At 44.9% G+C, this 20,110-nt stretch overlaps 2 protein-coding genes across 2 annotated transcripts in view; one reads left to right on the top strand and one right to left on the bottom strand.

Moving 5' to 3' along the window:
- Positions 1–1,365: 1,365 nt before the first annotated feature.
- On the top strand, positions 1,366–4,316 carry LOC140206399 (uncharacterized). Its single transcript, XM_072274765.1, has 2 exons — positions 1,366–1,592; positions 1,904–4,316. Exon 2 carries the CDS (start codon positions 2,547–2,549, stop codon positions 3,477–3,479), a length of 933 nt encoding a protein of 310 aa, XP_072130866.1. The 5' UTR covers positions 1,366–1,592; positions 1,904–2,546; the 3' UTR covers positions 3,480–4,316.
- An 11,532-nt stretch (positions 4,317–15,848) lies between these two features.
- tnr (tenascin R (restrictin, janusin)) overlaps positions 15,849–20,110 on the bottom strand; it is a 165,619-nt gene continuing 161,357 nt past the window's right edge. The window contains exons 17-18 of the mRNA XM_072274562.1: positions 16,207–16,370; positions 15,849–15,938 (exon numbers count right to left, since the gene is read on the bottom strand). Coding sequence (XP_072130663.1) covers positions 15,849–15,938; positions 16,207–16,370 — 254 coding nt within the window. The remainder of the gene's footprint in view (positions 15,939–16,206; positions 16,371–20,110) is intronic.

Genomic DNA, 20,110 nt, shown 5'->3' with positions numbered 1-20,110 from the left:
CATTGGTACCAACGTGTACCAGGACTTCTGGCTGTTCACCCTCTCCCTTCAGGGTACTCCACACCCGATCCGAGACATCCCGTACCCTGGCACCTGGGAGGCAACACACCATGCGGGTATCTCTATCAGGCTGACAGAACGTCCCCCTCACTCTGGAATTCCCTATGACTACCGCATTCCTCATCTTCCTCTTTCCCATCTGCACCACTGAACCAGGCTCAGTGCCAGAGACCCGATCACCGTGGTTGTCCTTTGTCAGGTCACCCCCCCCCCCCCGCCCCAACCACATCCAAAACAAGATAACGATTACTGAGGGGGGTGGCCACGGGGTGCTCTCTACTATCTGAGCTCTTTCCCTCACTTCCCTGACCGACACCTGTAGCTCCTCTCTATCTCCTGCTCACTCTCCCTAATAAGCTGTAGGTCATCGAGCCGCAGCTCCAGATCCCTAACATGGTCTCTCAGGAGCTGCACCTGGTGCAGATGTGGCCATCTGGGAGACTGGAAGATTCCCAGGACTCCCACATCCGACACCCAGAACAAAATACTAACCCTACCGACGTGCTCTCTATTTCTCAAAAAAAAAATGCAAAGGAAAACCAAAAACGAATTCCACTTACCCACTTACCTCGCCGAAGCCTGAACGAGCAAAAACCTGTCATTTCTACTCTTGCCACTGGCCTACTCCCGACAATGGCCGCTCCGCTCATCCCTTCTCTACTTTTGTTTAGTTCATCGAGCTCAGTTGCCGCCGCTGATAGGCCCCGCACAATGGACTAACGCCTGCGAAGCTCTTGTTTTACATCACCTGCGAGAAGCACTCCTTCTTCCCTGTCTGTCACGGCCACTTGCCACCCCTTTCTCCTTCTCCCCTTCTGCCTCACCCCATCTCCCTCTCTCTCTCCCACTCACCCATCTGCCCTCCTGTCCCTGCCTCACCCCCTCTCCCTCTCTTTTGCTCTCTATGCCCCCTTTGCTCCCTCTCGACCTCTCCCTCTCCTTCCCTCCCCTCTTTAGCTGATTTAGTGCTCTGCAAAGCAGATTTTACTTCAGTTGGTGTTATTGAAAATGTGTGTCATCATATTCCCAGCTATAGGAAGAAGAGATCTCCATGATGTCACCAGGGTTAGAGAGCTTGAGTTATAAAGGAAGGCTTGATATACTGTAACCATTTTTCCTGGACCATAGGAGGCTGTGTAGCCGTATACAGTATAAGATCATTAGAGGTAGATGGCCAGTCTTTTTCTCGGGGTAGGAGATGCCAGTTGATATTTCAGGACGAGACCTTTCACCGTATGCAGACTGTTTATTCCTCTGCTTAGGTGCAGCCTGACCCGCTGAGTTCTTTCAGCATTTTGTGTTTGTAGGTGGGCTGGACTTTGACACACAGAATGCCTGTTGACAGTGTTTGTGGGGGCCGGCGGGCTTTCTACATTAAAACATTGACTGTGTTTTGAGGCCTGTAGCGTGGACCCAGAGCCGGCGGGCACCCTGCTTACCCAGAAACCTCCGCGTCTCAGTCCAAGGGGCGCCGGCACTTCCGGAAGATCACGCATGCGCTCAGCGCAGAAAAAGTCTCTGGAGAATCGGCGGTAGGTATGAACGGGTTCCAGGCGCGGGAGTCGCCAATACCGGCGGCTGAGGAACAATTGCTGCGAGCTCCAGACACATCCCGGTCCTTTCCCTCTCTCTCAGCCCCACGAGTCGTGTCCGTAGCCGGGGAGTTTTCCGCTGATGAGCCCAGGTGCTGGCGCATGCGCATGGTTGCTCGGTGCCCAGTTACGAGCTGCTGTGTTGAACCTGGTTTTGCAGGTTGATATCAGAGCTCACCAGAGAGACTAAACTTATCTCATTTGAAAGGTTGTCCTTCACCTATGTATGTCGTTTGTAAATCTTTTTACAGGTTAGAAACGGCAAAAAATGTGTACCGGGATCTCAAACACAACAACACACCAGTTTTGCTGTCTCTGTCCAGGTTTTTACGGGGCGACCAGATATTTCCTTTTAACACCAATATATCGTTTGTGGAACCCTGGAAATGAAGAAGTATCTCGTCGTAGTTGGAAATGTACCTTGTGTTTGAGATGAACCTTTCTATTGTAACTGCGTGTTGAGAACACACCAGTTTTCTTCGCTGGAGATCACGTCTTCAACTGCATTGATAGCACGAGGGATTCACTGCATCTAACATCTGCCTGACAATTGACAACAGGGAGGTATCATTCACCTTCTCTCTGTGGGAAGGAATTCTCTCTCTCAGCCAACCCGCAGATACACCAGCGAGTTCACAGCGGGGAGAGGCCATTCACCTGCTCTGTATGTGGGATCTACTCAGTCATCCAGCCTGAAGATACATCAGCAATTTCACACCAGAGTAGGAGGGTTCACCTGTTTTGTCTGTGGGAAGTGATTCATTCTGCCATCCAAGCTGACGATAACATCAGAGAGTTCACGCTGATGAGCGGCCATTCACCAATTCTGTGTGTGGGAAGGGGTTCATTCGGTCATCCCACATACAAACACACCAGTCAGTTCACTCTGGGGAGATGCCATTCACCTGCTTAGAATGTGGGAAGGGCTTCAGTCAGTCATCCCATCTGCTGACGCACCAGTCAGTTCACACTGGGGAGAGGCCGTTCACCTGCTCAGATTGTGGGAAGACGTTCACTCAGTCATCTCACCTACAGACACACCAGCGAGTTCACACTGGGGAGAAACCATTTACATGCTCAGACTGTGGGAAGGGATTCACTCAGTCATCTCATCTACAGCGACACCAGTCAGTTCACACTGGAGTAATGCCGTTCACTTGCTTAGACTGTGGGAAGGGATTCACTCGATCATCTGACCTGTTGCAACACCAGTCAGTTCACACTGGGGAGAGGCCGTTCACCTGCTCAGATTGTGGGAAGGGATTTACTCAGTCATCTCAACTGAAGGTACATCAGCGAGTTCATACGGGGGAGAGGCCATTTACCTGCACTGAATGTGGGAGGGCGTTCACTCAGTCATCCAACCTACAGAGACACCAGCGAGTTCACACTGGGGAGAGGCCATTCACCTGTTCTGTGTGTGGAAAGGGATTCACTCAATTATGCAACCTACAGACACACCAGTCAGTTCACACTGGGGAGAAACCATTCACCTGCTCAGAATGTGGGAAGGGATTCACTCAGTCATCTCACCTGCTGACACACCAGTCAGTTCACACAGGAGAGCGGTTGTTTATCTGCTTAGACTGTGGGAAGGGATTCACTCGGTCATCTCACCTACTGGCCCACCAGTCTGTTCACAGTGGGGAGATACGGTTCTCCTGCTCAAGTTGCGGGAAGGGATTTCCTCGGTCATTTCAACTGAAGCTACATCAGCGTGCTCATGCTGGGGAGAAGTTGTTTACGTACACCGAATGTAGAAAGGGATTCACTCAGTTATCCAAACTTGTGACGCACCAGCAAGCTCACGTTGAAGAAAACATTTAACCAGTATGGCTGCTGAATCCAGAGGAAAATTCAGAAGTTCACTTTTATGCACAGTAGCAACCCGAAATCTGTGCTCTGTGCAAACATCCACGAAACAGAGAGAAGAAAACCCCGAAGATAGAAACACACTAGAACCCCAGAGTTCCCTCTTCCCACTCCTACACACAATCAGCAGCAAAAACATCAGCCCCCCCGCCACACCATGCAAGCAATAAATATATCTATCTCCCTGTCCCTCCCTCGCACCCCCCCCATGCCAGTGCGGGAAGGGGGGCCAACAGCTCGCTGTTTGGATGTTACGATCTGTAGCGTCGCTTATTCGAGAACCCCTGACTCGGAGCCAACAGACTGTCAGGCACTTGAAAGGGAGAGATGGCTCGAGTGCAGAGGCTTTCGACAGCTGTCTCGATGTTTCGATCTGAGAAATTTCAGTCGGTGAGGACTGCACCTTGAAGGCATATGTCTTCCTAACTGCTCCTGGAGATACTGGAGCGCAAGCCGCTTGACGAGCTCTGAAGAGCGAGAACCCACGCATGTGAAGAACATAGTCTGAGTGCAGCTGTAGAGCATGGCCTTTGACAGGACCCCAGCCACGCTGAAAGGGGGAAAAAAAAGGACACACGAGAACAGGAGATTTGAACTGTTTCACAGATGAACTGGAAGGAGTCACCCAAGTCCACAAAAACTCTTGTTGTGTTGAACTCTGCAATTATTGCTGCTGCTCATCTGCACCCAGGTCACAGGGCATGGGAGGAGTTCCTTCTGCTGTGCTTCTCCTGTCATGGTACTGTACTGAAGTGTAATATCTGTGACAAATAAATCAGTTCTATTTTTAAACTCTGTCTCGGGTACTCAGTGAATCTACAACACATCCAGTGCAGAGTAGGGGGTCAGCTGTGCCCTGCTGGTCCTTGCCAGTGTTTCTGCTCCATGATGGTTCTGCTGTTCACCTCTCACTCTCCCCGTGATGTTGGGTTCCAAACAGTCACTGCTCTGGGTGAAGGGGTTTCCCTTGAATTTCCTGCACGTGGAAGACACTAACAGTATGCCAGAAGTTAGAGAATGTCAGGGGGCAGAAGCGAGTTCAATTGCTATTATGAAGCAGAAGGTGCTTGGGAAGCTGAAAGGTCTGAAGATAAATAAGTCACTGGACCAGATGGACTACACCCCAGAGTTCTGAAGTAGGTGAATGAGGAGATTGTGGAGGTTTAGGTAATGATCTTTCAAGAATCACTAAATTCTGGAATGGTTTTGGAGGACTGGAAGATGGCAAATGGCATTCCACTCACAAGAAGGGAGGGAAGCAGAAGAAAGAAAATTATAGGCCAGTTAACCTGACCTCACTGTTTGGAATGGATTGACAAGGATGTGGTTTCAGTACATGGAGCCACAGGATAAAATAGGCCATAGTCAGCATGGTTTCTTTAAGGGAAAATCTTGCCTTACAAACCTATTATAATCTTTTGAGGAAATAACAAGCAGGACAGACAAAGGGGAATCAGTGGATGTTGTGTACTTGGATTTTCAGAAGGCCTTTGACAAGGTATTGCACGTGAGGCTGTGTAGCCCATGAGCCCATGGCATTACAGGAAAAATACTTGCATGCATAGAGCATTGGCTGATTGGCAGGAGGCCAAGAGTGGGAATAAAGGGAGCCTTTTCTGTTTGGCTGCCAGTGACGACAGGGGTAGGTGTTGAGACCACTACTGTTATGTTATGCTAATTATTTTGATGATGGAATAAACAGTTGTGTGGCCAAATAGGTAGAGGAGCAGGTAGTTTTGAGAAAGCAGAAAGACTTAGACAGATTAGGAAAATGGGCAAAGGACTGACAGATGGAATAGAGTGTTGGGAAGTGTATCGTTATACAGTTTGGTAAAGGAATAAAAGTGTAGATTATTTTCTAAATGGGCAGAAAATTCAAAGGAGGAGGGGGAGACCAGGGAGGAGAGAGTGAGGGACAGAGAGGGGTACAGGCAGATGGACAGAAAGAGACAGAGGGGGACAGCGAGAGACAACAGGGAGAGAGGAGGGGTAGGGAGGCAGGGAAGTGGAGAGGAGGACAGGGAGAGACCAGGAGGGAGAGAGAGCAGCAGGGAGAAAGGGATGAGAGGGAGAGCGGTATGAAGTGGGAGACAATGGAAGGGGACAGGAGACACAGGGTGATAGGGTAGGGGAGGGAGAGAGGGAGAAGGGGTCTGGGGGATAGAGGGATGGGCAGGGGTTTAGGAAACAGGGATGGAGAAAGGCAGACGGAGGGGGGTAGGGAGAGTGGCCCTACAGGGATGGGGAGGGAAGGGAAACGGTGGGGGATGGAAGGGGAGAGATGGGCAGAGGGAAGAGAAGATGGGGATTGGGGTGAGAGAGTGACGGACAGAGGGTCAGAGTGGGATAAGGAAGGGGACAGAGAGACATAGTGAGAGAGGGACAGGGAGGGAGAAACATTAGTCATAAGTGAGTAGTACCTGGAATGGTCCTTCAGACAAAGGTTGCAAACATATCTTCCTCTTAAATGTCTGGACAATCAAGTAATCTCCATAGCGTGATACTTAGTGTAGGTTGTCGGTTGTTATGCTTCCTTCACCTGTTCATGATACGTGATGATACCTTTTGTCAAGGATACACAATAGGCCAACATGCTTTCATCCAAATTATGTTTGTCCATTTGTTTAACTGCTAGTGGTGCAACAAATGGCAGGTGCAATAGCTGACCCATTACGATTTTGTGGGGGAACAATCCTGTAGTCCTATTGGCCGTGGCCCTAATGGTCACAGGAACCAAAGGTAATACTTGTTTCCATTTAATCTAGTTTCCTCACACATTTTACCAAGCTTGTTTTAAATTGTTCCACTCAACTTTTCTACTAAGCCTGCCATCTGAGCCACGATAGAAACATTGATCAATCTGTAAACCTTATGTCCTTCTTTTATTATCTTCCCAGTGAAGGGGGAATGGTTATCCAAGGGGTAACAATTTCCAGGGGATCCCAAACCTCGGGATGATTTCCTTCAATAAGCCGGGGGGGGGGGGGGGGGCGGGCACGAGCAATTATTGGAAGTTCAAGAAAGCAATGTTCATGCCATCAGGTGGGAGGCTACCCAGATGGAATATAAGGTGTTATTCCTTCAGGTTGAGTGTTTAATTGCCCTCCTTTCACTATTTCCCATTCCTGTTTCCCTCTCACATCTCTTCTTTCATACCCATCACCTCCCTCTAGTGCTCCTCCTTCCCTTTCTTCCATGGTCTTCTGTCCTCTCCTATCAGATTCCCCCTTCTCCAGCCCTTTATTTCTTTCACCAATCAACTTCCCAGCTCTTTACTTCACCCCTCCCTCCCACCCTCCCGGTTTCACCTATCACCAGCCACTTCTTCCTCCCCTTCTCCCACCTTCCTTTCCAGTCCCAATGAAGGGTTTTGGCCCAAGGTGTTGACTGTTTACTCTTTACCATAGATGAGCCTGAATTCCAGCATTTTGTTTGTGTCGCTTCATTTCACGATGTGTTTTAGGCCATGGTGCCTCGGTATAGTCTTTATCTGGGTTTTCATAAAACATCTAGTGTCCTGGGACAAAATACGCCCAAAGTACGAGAGGTGATTGGTAAGTTTGTGGCCTAAGGTAGGAGGAGTCAATTTCAGAAAACCTAGCACATTTATTTGTCAACATAGTCCCCTCCTACATTTACACACTTAGTGCAGCGGTCGTGGAGCATACAGATCTTGGACCTCCAGAAAGTGTCCACAGCAGGGGTAATTTATAAATTTGTGGCCTAAGGTAGACGGAGGTGAGTTATACAGCTCTCGTTACATGCACATGCAGGTCAACTCTTTCAGTGATTATGCAGAAAGGTTGAAGTTAATAACTCATCAGGGATGATTGATAAGTTTGTGGTGTACGGTAGAAGGAGATGAGTTATCAACTGCAAACTTTCTGCATAATCACTGAAAGAGTTGACCTGCATGTGCATGTAACGAGAGCTGTATAACTCACCTCCGTCTACCTTAGGCCACAAACTTATCAATCATCCCTTCTGTGGAAACTTTCTGGAGGTCCAAGATCCATATGCTCCACGACCACTGCACTAAGTGTGTAAATGTAGGAAAAATAAATGTGCTAGGTTTTCTAAAATTGACTCCTTCTAACTTAGGCCATGAATTTATCAATCACCCCTCGTATGTAACAAGTGACTGAACCCACAGCCATTCAAATTGCAAAGACAAGATTTTCTTTTAACTGCTTTCTCTGTTCATGTTTCGTACACTAGGCTGCCATTTTCTTACCCAACATTCCCCTAACCACCAGTACAGGGAAGGTCCCAACAAAATGCATAGCCCAAATGAATAAAACTCAGCAGTCGGGACCAGAGGTGAGGGCTGGGCCAGTTCGGCTCACTGCTGCGTCATGTTTACTGGGCTCTGCTCTGCCCTGCGCTGAGGCTGTGACCTGCTCCAGGCTTTGTGTCTGTGGACTCACGTTCGCTACTTGCTTACTGTTATTTTTTTGCACAGGGTGTTTTTTTTTTGGGATGTTTGACGGTTCTGATTCTATGTAGTATCTGGTTGCAAACAACCTTATCTGGTATAGTTCCTGGTATGGAAGTGTTTGGTAGTATTCATTTGACTGTGCAACTTACGCAGGACACGTTAGAGCCAATTGTATCACATGATTTCTATATTGGCTAAGTCAGTGTTTCAGAGCAAACAGCATATGATTGTGACTTTCTTTAATAATTCCACATAGTAATTAAATGCAAATAACTTTATTTATACTGTATTTCATAGCGTTATTTGATTGTACAACTTAAGCTTAAGAAGGTAGATACAAATTTATCACACAATTTCTGACTGACTGAATCAGCAAGCAGCACATAATGCCACTGTTTGCAATAAAACCATGTTGTAACCTTATCTTATGTACAGCAGTTCCTGGTGTGGAAGTGTTTGGTGAAATTTATTTGTTCAGACACTTATACTTGAGAAGTTAGAGCCAGTGACTTGGTATATTAGTGTTTCAGTGCACATCATGCAATTGCTGCTTTCTATAATAAACCAAAGAAGTAACTAAACCAACCTTATTTTATGCATTTGGTGATGCCATAGAGTGTGGTCGCATGTATTTGATAGTACAATCTACGCTTGGGAGGGTATTTATCACAAAAGTTCCAGAATAGCAAAATCAGTTTCCCAGAGCAGATTTCATAAGATTGCCGATTGCTTAATAAAACCTCTTGGCACCCCGTTGAAAGCTGCCTTTGGTTGTTCCAGGTGCTGAATTGTCTAGTACTGTTCACTTAGTTATGTATCTTAAGTCTGTGAAGTCATATCCACATATCAGTGTTTCTAGAGCAAAATTTATATATTGCCAGTTTCTTCAAAAACACTGTGGTAATTCTTTTAAGCACCTATCTGTTATTTATCTCATGATGTCAAGAGTGTCAAATGAGTTGTGCAACTGAAGTCTTGAGAAATTGGATCCACATGTATAGTAAAACATGTATAACATTATGTGGGCATCATGGCAGTTGTAGTGGTTAGCATTCGCTATTGTGGGATGTGAGAGAAGTTTCTAGAGAGCTAAGCAGGAAGAGATTTCTAAAGGACAGCAGTCTGGTTTGGGTCTCCTTGGCGGGAGCTGCTGAGCAGGGCAGAACGGAAGATGCTGCAGCATACTGGTCGAAGGAGAGCCCCGTTGTAAGAAGTGCTTTGTGCAAATGAATGGCTCCAAGGAAGAAGGGCCAATACTAATGAAAGAGCCACTTTGTTTGGCACGGTCTTCGAGGGAAGTTCAGGTTACAGTAGCTGCTTTCATGCAGACTGTGGGTCCAGCGTGTGAGTAAGGTGATGCACCCCCGACTACTCCAGAAATGGGCCCTTTTGTTTTCCTTTTTTTCCCCCTGAAACTACAAATTTGGGAAATATATTTCTTTATAATTTTATGCCAGTGTATGGTCTGTTAATTTTCTAGCGAATGATAGCTCTGCATAGAGCAGTGTTCGCAAAGATCAGTGTTTCTCAATTGGAACATTAGGACCTTCCTGTTTGTTTGCATTTCAAATCATACCGCCCCTAGATGGGTATTGCTTATGAAAGGTGGCTATCTCATTGCTGAGTCACCTGGCTGTGATTTGTGGGGTGCTCGTCCTGGATTTCAGATGCTGTGTGAATGCTGTTTAAGGTTTGATTAAGTGGTTTATTTGTGTGTTTAAGCCATTGTTTAAACTGGTGTTTGGGAAAGTGAGGTGTGTTGTAATTAAGGTACTTTATTATGGATGCCGTGGCAATTAAAGCTTGCAGCAATTCGAAGAGGTAACGCTTCTGTTCTGAGCAGGGTAGATGTTCGAATTTCCAATGAGCTGCTACTTAAGAGTGCTGAGTTCTGTCAAGGTCTTGGAGAAAGTTATGCTGAATGAACAGTACTTTGACCAATCAGCTGGAAAGGATGTTATGATGGTCCAGGCTGCCAATGACAAGACTGAAGTCGCACTGTCCGATAAGAAAGGGGAACTTGGAGAGGCAGCAGAGCTTGGATTGAGAAGAGGAACATTTCCAAAAGCAGATTAGTTTTCGATGGGTTGGCTATTACATAAGTGCCAAAGTATACCTGCAGAAAGCCAAAGTTATTGTAGGTTGAGAATGTTCTCAGGAGTTGAGCTCACACCTGATGGGAAAGAATAATATGAGGTTTGTGCTGAGCGGAGGTCTTAGTTAATGGATGAATGGCAGTGCTCAGATAATATGGGAAAACAGAGACTGGTGGAGAGTTTAAAGGGTCCGGTGGCTGATATACTGAGGTCCCTCAAGGCAGAAACCTTTTTAGCCATGTCAGCTAATTACCTGCAAGTTCTGGAAGATGCTTTCAGCACTACTGAAAGTTCAGCCGATTTTATGATGAATTTTAGGCACACATTCCAGGTGGAAGGAGAGAAGTTGCCTACATTTTCAGGTTAGAGAAACCGCTGCACTGTTTGTGCAACAAAGAGGGCATTCAACTGTCTGAGAGAAATTGTTTGAGGGTGGAGCAAGGGATGAAGGTCACACTGTCGCATGACATGATTGCTCTACGCATTCGAATGACCCACAAGATGCAGCCTCCTCCATCTTTTACTGAGTTGCTCAGAGAAGGTGGAGAGGAGGAAAAGCAGAACACTGAGAATCAGAACATTTCCAAGTGCCTTTGGTGGTAGCCTCTGTTGCTAAAGTAACCCCTGATGCCACAGAGATGGAGCTTTTGAGGAATGAGGTGAAAACCCTTTGAGCTGAGCTGATTTGATGGACGTCTGCTAATGTTTCAGCTAAATGTGACACGTCTGTGTTTACTGCTGAAAGGGACACAGAATCTATAGAAGTGAGGCAAAGCAGCAGTGAGATCATGGATCGTATGCACATTACAAAAGAGAAGTTTGCTGTCTTGAGGCCAATTGGGGTAAACAAATCCCCAGGGCCTGACAAGGTACTCCCTTGGACCCTATGGGAAGCAAGTTCAGAAACTGTAGGGGTCATACCAGGGAGAATTTAAATCATTCTCAGTGACAGGTGAGGTACCAGATGATGGGAGGATAGCTAATGTTGGTCCACTGCTTAAGAAAGGTTCTAACAATAAACCAGGAAAATATAGGCCGGTGAGCCTGAAATCACGAGTGGGAAAGTTATTGGACAGTATTATAAAAGATTGGATATATAAGTATTTGGATAGACAAGGACTGATTAAGGATAGACAGCGTGGCTTCGTATGTGGCAGGTCATGTCTAACCGATCTTGTACAGTTTTTCAAGGAAGTTACCAGGAAAGTTGATGAAGACAAGGCAGTGATGTTTTCTACATGGACCTTAGCAAGGCATTTGATGAGGTTTCACATGGGAATTTGGTCAAGAAGGTTCATTCAGATGAGATAGTAAATTGGATTAGACATGGGTTTAGTGGGAGATGCCAAAGTGTGGTAGTTGTCACTCTGACTGGAGGTCTGTGACTAGTGAGTTCTGTAGGGATTGGTGCTGGGTCTGTTGTTGTTTTTCATCTATATCAACAATCTAGATGATACTGTGGTTAACTGCATTAGCAAATTTGCAGATGACACCAAAATTGGTGTAGTGGACAGTGAGGAAGCCTATCAGAGCTTGTAGCAGGATCTGGATGAGTTAGGTAAATGGGCTGAATAGTGGCAGATGGAACTTAATGCTGGCATGTGTGATGTGTTGCACTTTGGTAGGACGAACCAGGATAGGTTTTACACAGTGGACAGTAGGGCACTGAGGAGTATGATGGAACAAAGGGATCTGGGAATACAGGTCCATAATTCCTTGAAAGTGGTGTCATAGTAGGATAGGGTCATAAGGAAAGCTATTGCCATATTGGCTTTCATAGACTAAAGTATTGAATACAGTCGTTGAGATGTTGAAGTTGTACAAGACATCGGGGACGCCTGATTTGGAGTGTTGTGTGCAGTTTTGGTCGCATACCTACAGGAATGATGTACATAAGTTTGAAAGAGTGCAGAGAAAACTTGCGAGGATATCGCTGGGACTGGAGGACCCGAGTTATAAGGAAAGATTGAATAGGTTAGAACTTTATTCACTGGAGCATAGAAGATTAGGGTAAAGATTGGGTAAATGCATGCAGGCTTTTTCCACTGAGGTTGGGTGAGATTATAACTAGAGGTCATGGGTTAAGTGTGAAAAGTGAAATGTTTAAAGGGAACATGAGGGGAAACTTCTTCACTCAAAGGATAGTGAGAGTGTGGAATGAGCTGCCAGCACAAGGGGTGGATGTGATTTTGATTTTAGCATTAAAGAGGAGTTTGGATAGGTACGTGGTTGATAGGGATATGGAGGGCTATGGTCCCAGTACAGGATGATGGTTCGGCATTGACTAGATGAGCCAAAGGGCCTGTTTCTATGATGCAGTTTTCTATTACTCTATGATTCTATGTACAACTTATGCTTGAGAGGTTAGATCCAATGGTATAACTAAACTACCACACAGTTGATTATCAGTGTTCCAGAGCAAAATGCATAAATTGCCATTTTTTTTCAAAACCACTACACATTTCAGCAAAAGGAAGTTCATCATAATGTTTGCTTAGAAATACTAATTTATCCAATCTGAAAGCTTTGTGACACAATTTGGTCTAACACCTCAAGCTTAGGTTGCACTATAGAATAAATGTCACTTCAGCACCATGAGATATATAAGCTAAAGTTGGTTGCAATAAGCTTCTGCATTGTTTCATTATAGACAGTCGCAATTTTACCCTGTACGTTCAGTAACACTGATTTGACCTTTCTGGAGATTTATGGTACGTTGTACAACTTAAGATTGAGAAGTTTGATCCAATCAAATAGCTGCTACAAAAATCTTCAGCACCATGATGTACATAAAATAAAGTTGTTTGCAACAAGCTACTACTGGTTTCTTTTATAGAAGGTGGGAATTGTGTGCTGCATGCTATATAACATAATTAACTAATTTGGATGTTTTGTGATAACATTTTCTCTAACTTCTCAAGCTTAAGTTCTGCAGTCAAAATTTCAGCAGCATGAAGTACATAAAATAAAATTCCTGCAACAATTTACTGCATGGTTTAATTATAGAAAGTGGTAATTGTATGCTGTTTGCTCAGAAACACTGATTTGGCCAATCTGGAAATGTTGTGATACCATTGCATCTAACTTCTCAAGTTTAAATTGTACAATTAAATAGATGTAAGAAATCCGCCTGGAAGGACCTAATAAATCTACCCTACGTGACACTTTGCACTAATCAGTTTCCTGTCTATGTTGGGCATGTTGAAGTCACCAAGTGCATCAATTAAACCTTTCCATTATCTGCTTGCATATCTGTTTCTCAATGTTTCGTTGGCTGCTGGGGGTCTGTAGTATTAATCCCGTCAGACTGATTACACCTTTCTCAACCTTGGGTACCACCCATACAGATTAAGTGGATGCAGACTTCCTCTGAGTGCAGCAGTGATATTGCCCCTAATTAATCGTGCAACCCCAATTCCTAAATACATCAGATTCCAGCTCCAGTTCATAACGAGGTAAGTCAGGAGTGTAGCTGGACCCACTGGCCTCCCACATGCTGCAGAAGGAGCATGCCACTGCCTGACGTGCCATCCCAGCTACTCCAATCAGAATAGTAATTTTGACAAGAGCCATACCTGCTCTTAGCTGTTCTACTCAGCTATCTCACTAAATCTCCTTAAAGCAAAGTCTCTGCACTTATTCTCAGCACCTACAGTTTAAATATAGCCACTCTCCAAAACAGCCAGTGCAAAACTGCTACTCTGCTAGAAGCTGCTTCCCTTTAATATCTGGAAAAACAACATTCAAAATGCTGCTTGCTCCTTCTCTCTGCTGCTAAGTCTGCTGGGCCTGGGACATGTCATAATTTTCCGTCTCTTAATTCCCACAAAGTCCATATTCTTTCTTATTCAGGAAGAATGAATTTGAAATTTACTTTGCAATTTGCTCCCAAAATGTCCTTTCACTAAAGGGCTAGTCCATGTTTAGATTCAAGTAACCATCTTGAATTAATTCTGTCCCATCTGAATCTTTTGCACTAAGGAAGTCCTAGACTGGGGGAGTTAAAGTCACCCACCACAACAGCTCTGTTACTCTTACATCTTTCCATAATGTGCTCGCATAGCTCCCACTGGCTATTGATAGAGGCATCCCATCTTAGTAATTGTACCTATCATTCCTGGACTCTACTCACGTTGCCTCACTGGATGGGTCTTTTAGTATATCCTCTCTAAGTGCAATTGTGTCATTCTGTGTGCAATTTCTCCAACTCATTTATATGCCCCTCTATCATATCAAAATCCTGGGACATTAAGCATGTAGTCCTGTCCCTCCTGCAACAACTAATACCACAACTTTGCATTTCAATCTACTGATCTAGGCTCTAAGTTCACCTGCCTTACACATAACACTCTACATTAAATCAAAGGTACTTCAATCTATCAGTCTCACCATGTTCATTAACCTGGCCCTGCCAGCCCTTGCATTCAGACCTAATAGTCCCAACATGTTTCCAACCACTCCATTTGCAGAGCGTGGTTGAGGGATTAGATAGCTTCTTCTGGTCCCTAAATCCTATGTGCTTAAGATACCTTTTGAATACAGTTGATGGTAATTAAAATAGACTCTGTAAGATGAGAAGATCAAAATCCTCCTTTATCAACAAATGTTCTGCTCTCAGTGTAACAGTATTGCATTGAGTATAGGTGTTGAGGTATTATGTTGCATTTGGACAAGATGTTAGTGAGACCACATCTGAATGACAGCATGGCAATGTATAAAATCATGAGGGGTATCAACAGGGTCAATGAGCACTAACTTTTTTTTTGCAGGAAAAAGGAATCAACAAATGAAAGGCATGGGGTTAAAGTTAGAAGGGAAAGACTTAAAGGCAGCAACTTCTTTACATAGAGAGTGGTCTGTAAATGGAATGAGCAGCTATGGGAAATGGTTGAGGTGGGTACAAAGACAACCTTTATTATACCATGGACCAATACCATGAAGCAATGGGTTCATGAACTCCAGGATGGGAAACCCTGATTTAAGATATTTGGACAGGTTTATAGATTGAAGATGTTTAAAAGCAAAACACAGTCAAATTGAACTAACTTAGATGGACACCTTGTTCCGCATGGATGAGTTGGCCTGAAGGCCCTCTTTCTGTGAGGCATTAAGACTATTACTCTAAAGCTTAAGGGCATCAGTTTGGTTTTAAGGAGGGTGAGGCTGAGTGGGCTCTTAAAGAAGAAATGTAGTTGGAAAGTGCAACGCAATACCTGAGTGGGTAGTGGAGAGGCAGGACTTCTCTACATTTAACAGGTAGTACAGATTCACCAAGGCAATGGACCAAGTACTGGGAAATAGGATTAGTTATGGCATGAACATGGTGTGCCAAAGGGTCTCATTTCTACTGATTGACTCCGTCTCTCAATGACTTTAGTAAGCATCTGTGACCCCTCAAAACAGCTGCTTTTTGTTCTATGCAATGTCTCGAAAGTCAAGCAATATCGATAAGGAGAATGTTGTTCACTTGTAACGTTATTCCTTGGTCTGGGATGAACCACAAGTATGAGATGTATAGGCAATAGACGTTCTGCAGAAATATTCAGGTGAACTGACAAATCATGGAAGATTTGCCACCACAACTAGTTCAGCACAACAAGAGGTAAGGGCTCAACATTAACAAATCTTTGCTCTCAGACCAGGGTTGCCCAGGTCATTAACAGGGGAGAATTGAACATCTGTTGAAGGAGCCTGAACTACAATGATTGGTTCTTTAATTAAATACCACATCTATGAAGCATTGAGGATTAAATCAAGCTATTAAAAAAGCAGGAACTGCCCACTTATGCACTAGATTCCTCCAAAATTATGAGGTCGGATCTTCATCTCAATAAATGGTATGGAAACTTCGTGACCCTTCCAGTGATACCAGTTTATTCCCTGTAAAGTTAAAGTGGAACATTAGTAAGTACATCAAACAATTTCAGACAAGACATTGAAACATATCTACATATATTCACTGATAACTACCATCACCCAGTACCTCAACTCATAACCACTCATTAATCCAACTAAAAACCAAAGCAAGTGTGCCAATCATTTTGAATACCTGGTGAGCTCAAACAATCAGTCCCAACATTAAACAGAAAAATCACAGAGAGTCACAATCAGCCCAAACAACATTTGTCACCACATGACTGTTCCTTACCTGGCTGTGTCGGTTCTCTCCATATTTCCCATTCAGATTGGCACGGTGACAGTTTTTGTACCACCAGGCGCCTTTGTACGACAAGGCACAGTTTGTGATAGCGACATCATTGTCATGATCCTTTGTGGAGAATGGGCGGCCTTGGTGATAGGAGAGGGAATCGCCTGTGCAATCAAAATCAGAAGGTTTTCATTGGATGGTTCAAGGAAAATGTGTGTAACTTGCTGTTAGCAGCAGTGACTGCTGGGGTAGTTCTAAAGTTAAACAGTGAACTACACTAAAGTTAAAGAGTAGCTCACAAGAGAAGTGCAGACAGCATCAACTGTCTGCACAGTACAGTACTGTGAATTGTTCCTTCAGGGAAAGCTGGAATTAAGTAAACTGCATTAAATGTAGTTCAGAGAGAAGTTCATGTGAGTAGATATCAAATTACAGTAAAGGGTTAGATCTATGTGAACTACAGTCATATGATTTATATCAATGATCTTCAGTAAATTCATATAATAATTTATGATGTTAGTTGTAGTATGTGTCACATTATTCCCCATAACTTCTGATTGTTCCAATATTGTGCTGTTCTGTCAACAAAGAACATGAAACAGTACACACAGTAAGAGGCCCCTTGGTCCATCATATCTGTGCTAACCATTATTCAGATTTAAACTAATCCCATCTCCCTGCACATTGACCCTCTATTCCTTGCCGGTTCCTGTTTTAACAAGTTAAGAGCCCATGGTATTTAAGGAAAGATACTAGCATGGATAAAGTATTAGTACTAAGACGAGAGTATTCGGGCAGTGGGCAAATCAGCCCTCTTGTGGTTTTTGATCTTGTCACTTGAGATTCAATTTCACGCAACCCTGCCACTTTGACCTGGCCCACGCCTTCATTAACCAGCTCCAACACTTGCCTTTCTTGGATTTTGCCCCTCCTGACAAAGGTCATCGGGTTTGTGGGGGTGTGGCCAGGGTTAATCAGGATGTGCCTAGGGTTTGTGGGGCTGATTGGCAGGAGGCAAAGTGTGAGAATAAAAGGAGCTTTCTCTGCTTGGCTGGCGGCGACTGTTGGTGTTCCATAGGGGCCTATGTTGGAACTGATTCTTCTTACGTTATACGTTAATGATGTGGATGATAGAATTGATGGCTTTGTTGCAGAGATGGTGGATGATAAAAACACTTGCAAAATGCACCACCTCATCAGACTCACCACTGCCCTTGGCAGCACATTCCAGGCACCCACCACTGTCTGTGTAAACAAAAAAATACCCATGCATCTCCTTTCTACCCTGGGAAAAAGACTCTGACAATCTACCCTATATTTGCCTCTTATAATTTTATAAACTTCTGTCAGGTCATACCTCAACTTCTGAAGCTTCAGAGAAAACAATCCAAGTTTGTCCAGCTGTCTTTCACAAGGTCCCATATGGGAGTTTGGTCAGAAGGTTCAGTCCCTTAGCATTCAGGATGAGGTAGTACATTGGATTGGACATCGGCTTCACAGAAGAAGCCTGAGAGTGATGTAGATGGTTGCCTCTCTGAAGGCCTGTGACTAGTGGTGTGCTGCAGGAATCAGAGTTGCGTCCGTCGTTGTTTGTCATAAATATCAACAATCTGGATGATAATGTGCTGAACTGGATCAGCAAATTTGTAGATGGCACCAGGATTGGGAGTGTAGTGGACAGCAACGAAGGCTATCAAAGCTTGCGGCGGGATCTGGATCCGCTGGAATAAATGTGCTGAAAAATGGCAGATGGAACTTAATGCAGACAAATGTGAGGTGTTGCACTTTGAGAGGACAGACCAAGGTAGGACTTCCACAGTGAGCTGTAAGGCACTGAAAACAGAGAGATCCAGGAACGCTGATCCATAATGCCATAAGACGACAAGATATAGGAGCAGAATTAGGCCATTTAGCCCATTAAGTCTGAAATCATCTTGGCTGATCCATTTTCCCTCTCAGCTCCAATTTTCTGCCTTCCCCATGTATCACTTCATGCCCTGACTAATCAAGAATGTATCAATCTTTGCCTTAAATATACATAAAGACTTTCCTCCACAGCCGCCCATGGCAATGAGTTCCAGATTCACCACTCTATGGTGAAGGAAATTCCTCCTCATCATTCTAAAGAGACGCTCCTCTATTCTGAGGCTGTGTCTTCTGGTCTTAGACTCCTCACCACAGGAAACATCATCTCCACATCCACTCTACTGAAGTCCATTCAACATTCTATAGCTTTCAATGAGGTCACCCCCCCACCTACCTTCGTATCATCCGCAAACTCTGCAACAAAGTTATCAATTCTGTCATCCAAGTCATTAACATATAATGTAAAAATAAGCAGCCCCAACATAGATCCTTATGGAACACAACTAGTCACCGGCAGCCAAGCAGAAAGGGTTCCTTTAATTCCCACGCTTTGTATCTACTGATCAGCCAATGCTTTATCCATGCTAGTATCTTTTCATGGGCTCTTACTTGTAAAGCAGCCTCATGTGTGGAACCTTGTCAAAGGCCTTCTGAAAATCCACTGATTCCCTTTCGCTTATCCTGATTTTTATTTCTTCAAAGAATTCCAACAGATTTGTTGGGCAGAGTTTTCCTATTTGGCCTATTTTATCATGCGCCTCCAACTATCCTAAGACCTCATCCTTAACTATCAACTCCAAATTCTTCCCAGCCACTGAGGTCAGACTAACTAGCCTATAATTTCCTTTCTTCTGCCCCTCTCCCTTCTTGAAGAGTGGAGTGACATTTGCAATTTTTCAGTCTTCCGGAACCATTACAGGACGTGTACCTGGGATAGATCCCACTAGACTTGAGGACATAAACCTGGGAAAGATCCCACTAGGCTTCAGGGATATGTACCTGGAATAGATCCCACTGGCTCCAGGGATGTACACCTGGGATAGATCCCACTAGGCTCTGGAGACATGTACCTGGGTTAGATCCCAACAGGCTCCGGGGACGTGTACCTTGGATAGATCCCACTAGGCTCCAGGGGCGTACTCCTGGGATAGATCCCAATAGGTTCCGGGGACATGTACCTAGCATAGATCCCACTAGGCTCCAGGGACATGTACCTGGGATAGATTGCACTAGGCTCCGGAGACATGTAACTGGGATAGATCCCACTAAGCTTCGGGGTCGTGTACCTGGAATAGATCCGACTAGGTTCCAGGGATGTACACCTGAGATAAATCCCACTAGGCTCCAGGGACATGTACCTGGGATAGGTGCCACTAGGTTCCAGGGACGTGTACCTGGGATAGATCCCACTAGGCTCCGGGGACATACACCTGGGATAGATCCCACTAGGCTCCGGGGACATGTACCTGGGATAGGTCCCACTAGGCTCCAGGGACATGTACCTTGGATAGATCTCACTAGGCTCCAGGGATGTGTACCTGGGATAGATCCCACTAGGCTCTGGGGACGTACACCTGGGATAGATCCCACTAGGCTCCGGGGACATAGGTCCCACTAGGCTCCGGGGACATGTACCTGGGATAGATCCCACTAGGCTCTGGGGACGTACACCTGAGATAAATCCCACTAGGCTCCGGGGACGTACACCTGGGATAGATCCCACTAGGCTCCGGGGGAGGTATCCACCTTAATATATTCAATTGATCCTCAACAAGTGAAGTATAAAGTATAACATCAGCATCTTTTCCTGGATATTAATATGCTCCACTCACTATTCCTCCATGTCCTCAATTTCATGATTTCATTAATAAGTGCTTATGGAATCCCCATTGGAGAGGTGTTGGTGTCCACCTGTGAACAGTGTAGCCTGTCCTCATAGCAGTCAGTGCTCTCTCACTTGGTTTCTCTCCAGCACCTCTCCTCCTTTTTTGTGATCTCTGTCTTCATCTCAGGAGACATATTAGCCATTGATATCTTT

The sequence above is a fragment of the Mobula birostris genome, chromosome 12 (genome assembly GCF_030028105.1).
Source record: "Mobula birostris isolate sMobBir1 chromosome 12, sMobBir1.hap1, whole genome shotgun sequence".
In the NCBI taxonomy this organism is placed as follows: Eukaryota; Metazoa; Chordata; class Chondrichthyes; order Myliobatiformes; family Myliobatidae; genus Mobula; species Mobula birostris.
Note: the sequence above shows the minus strand (reverse complement) of the source record. Positions and strands in the feature narration are given on the sequence as shown.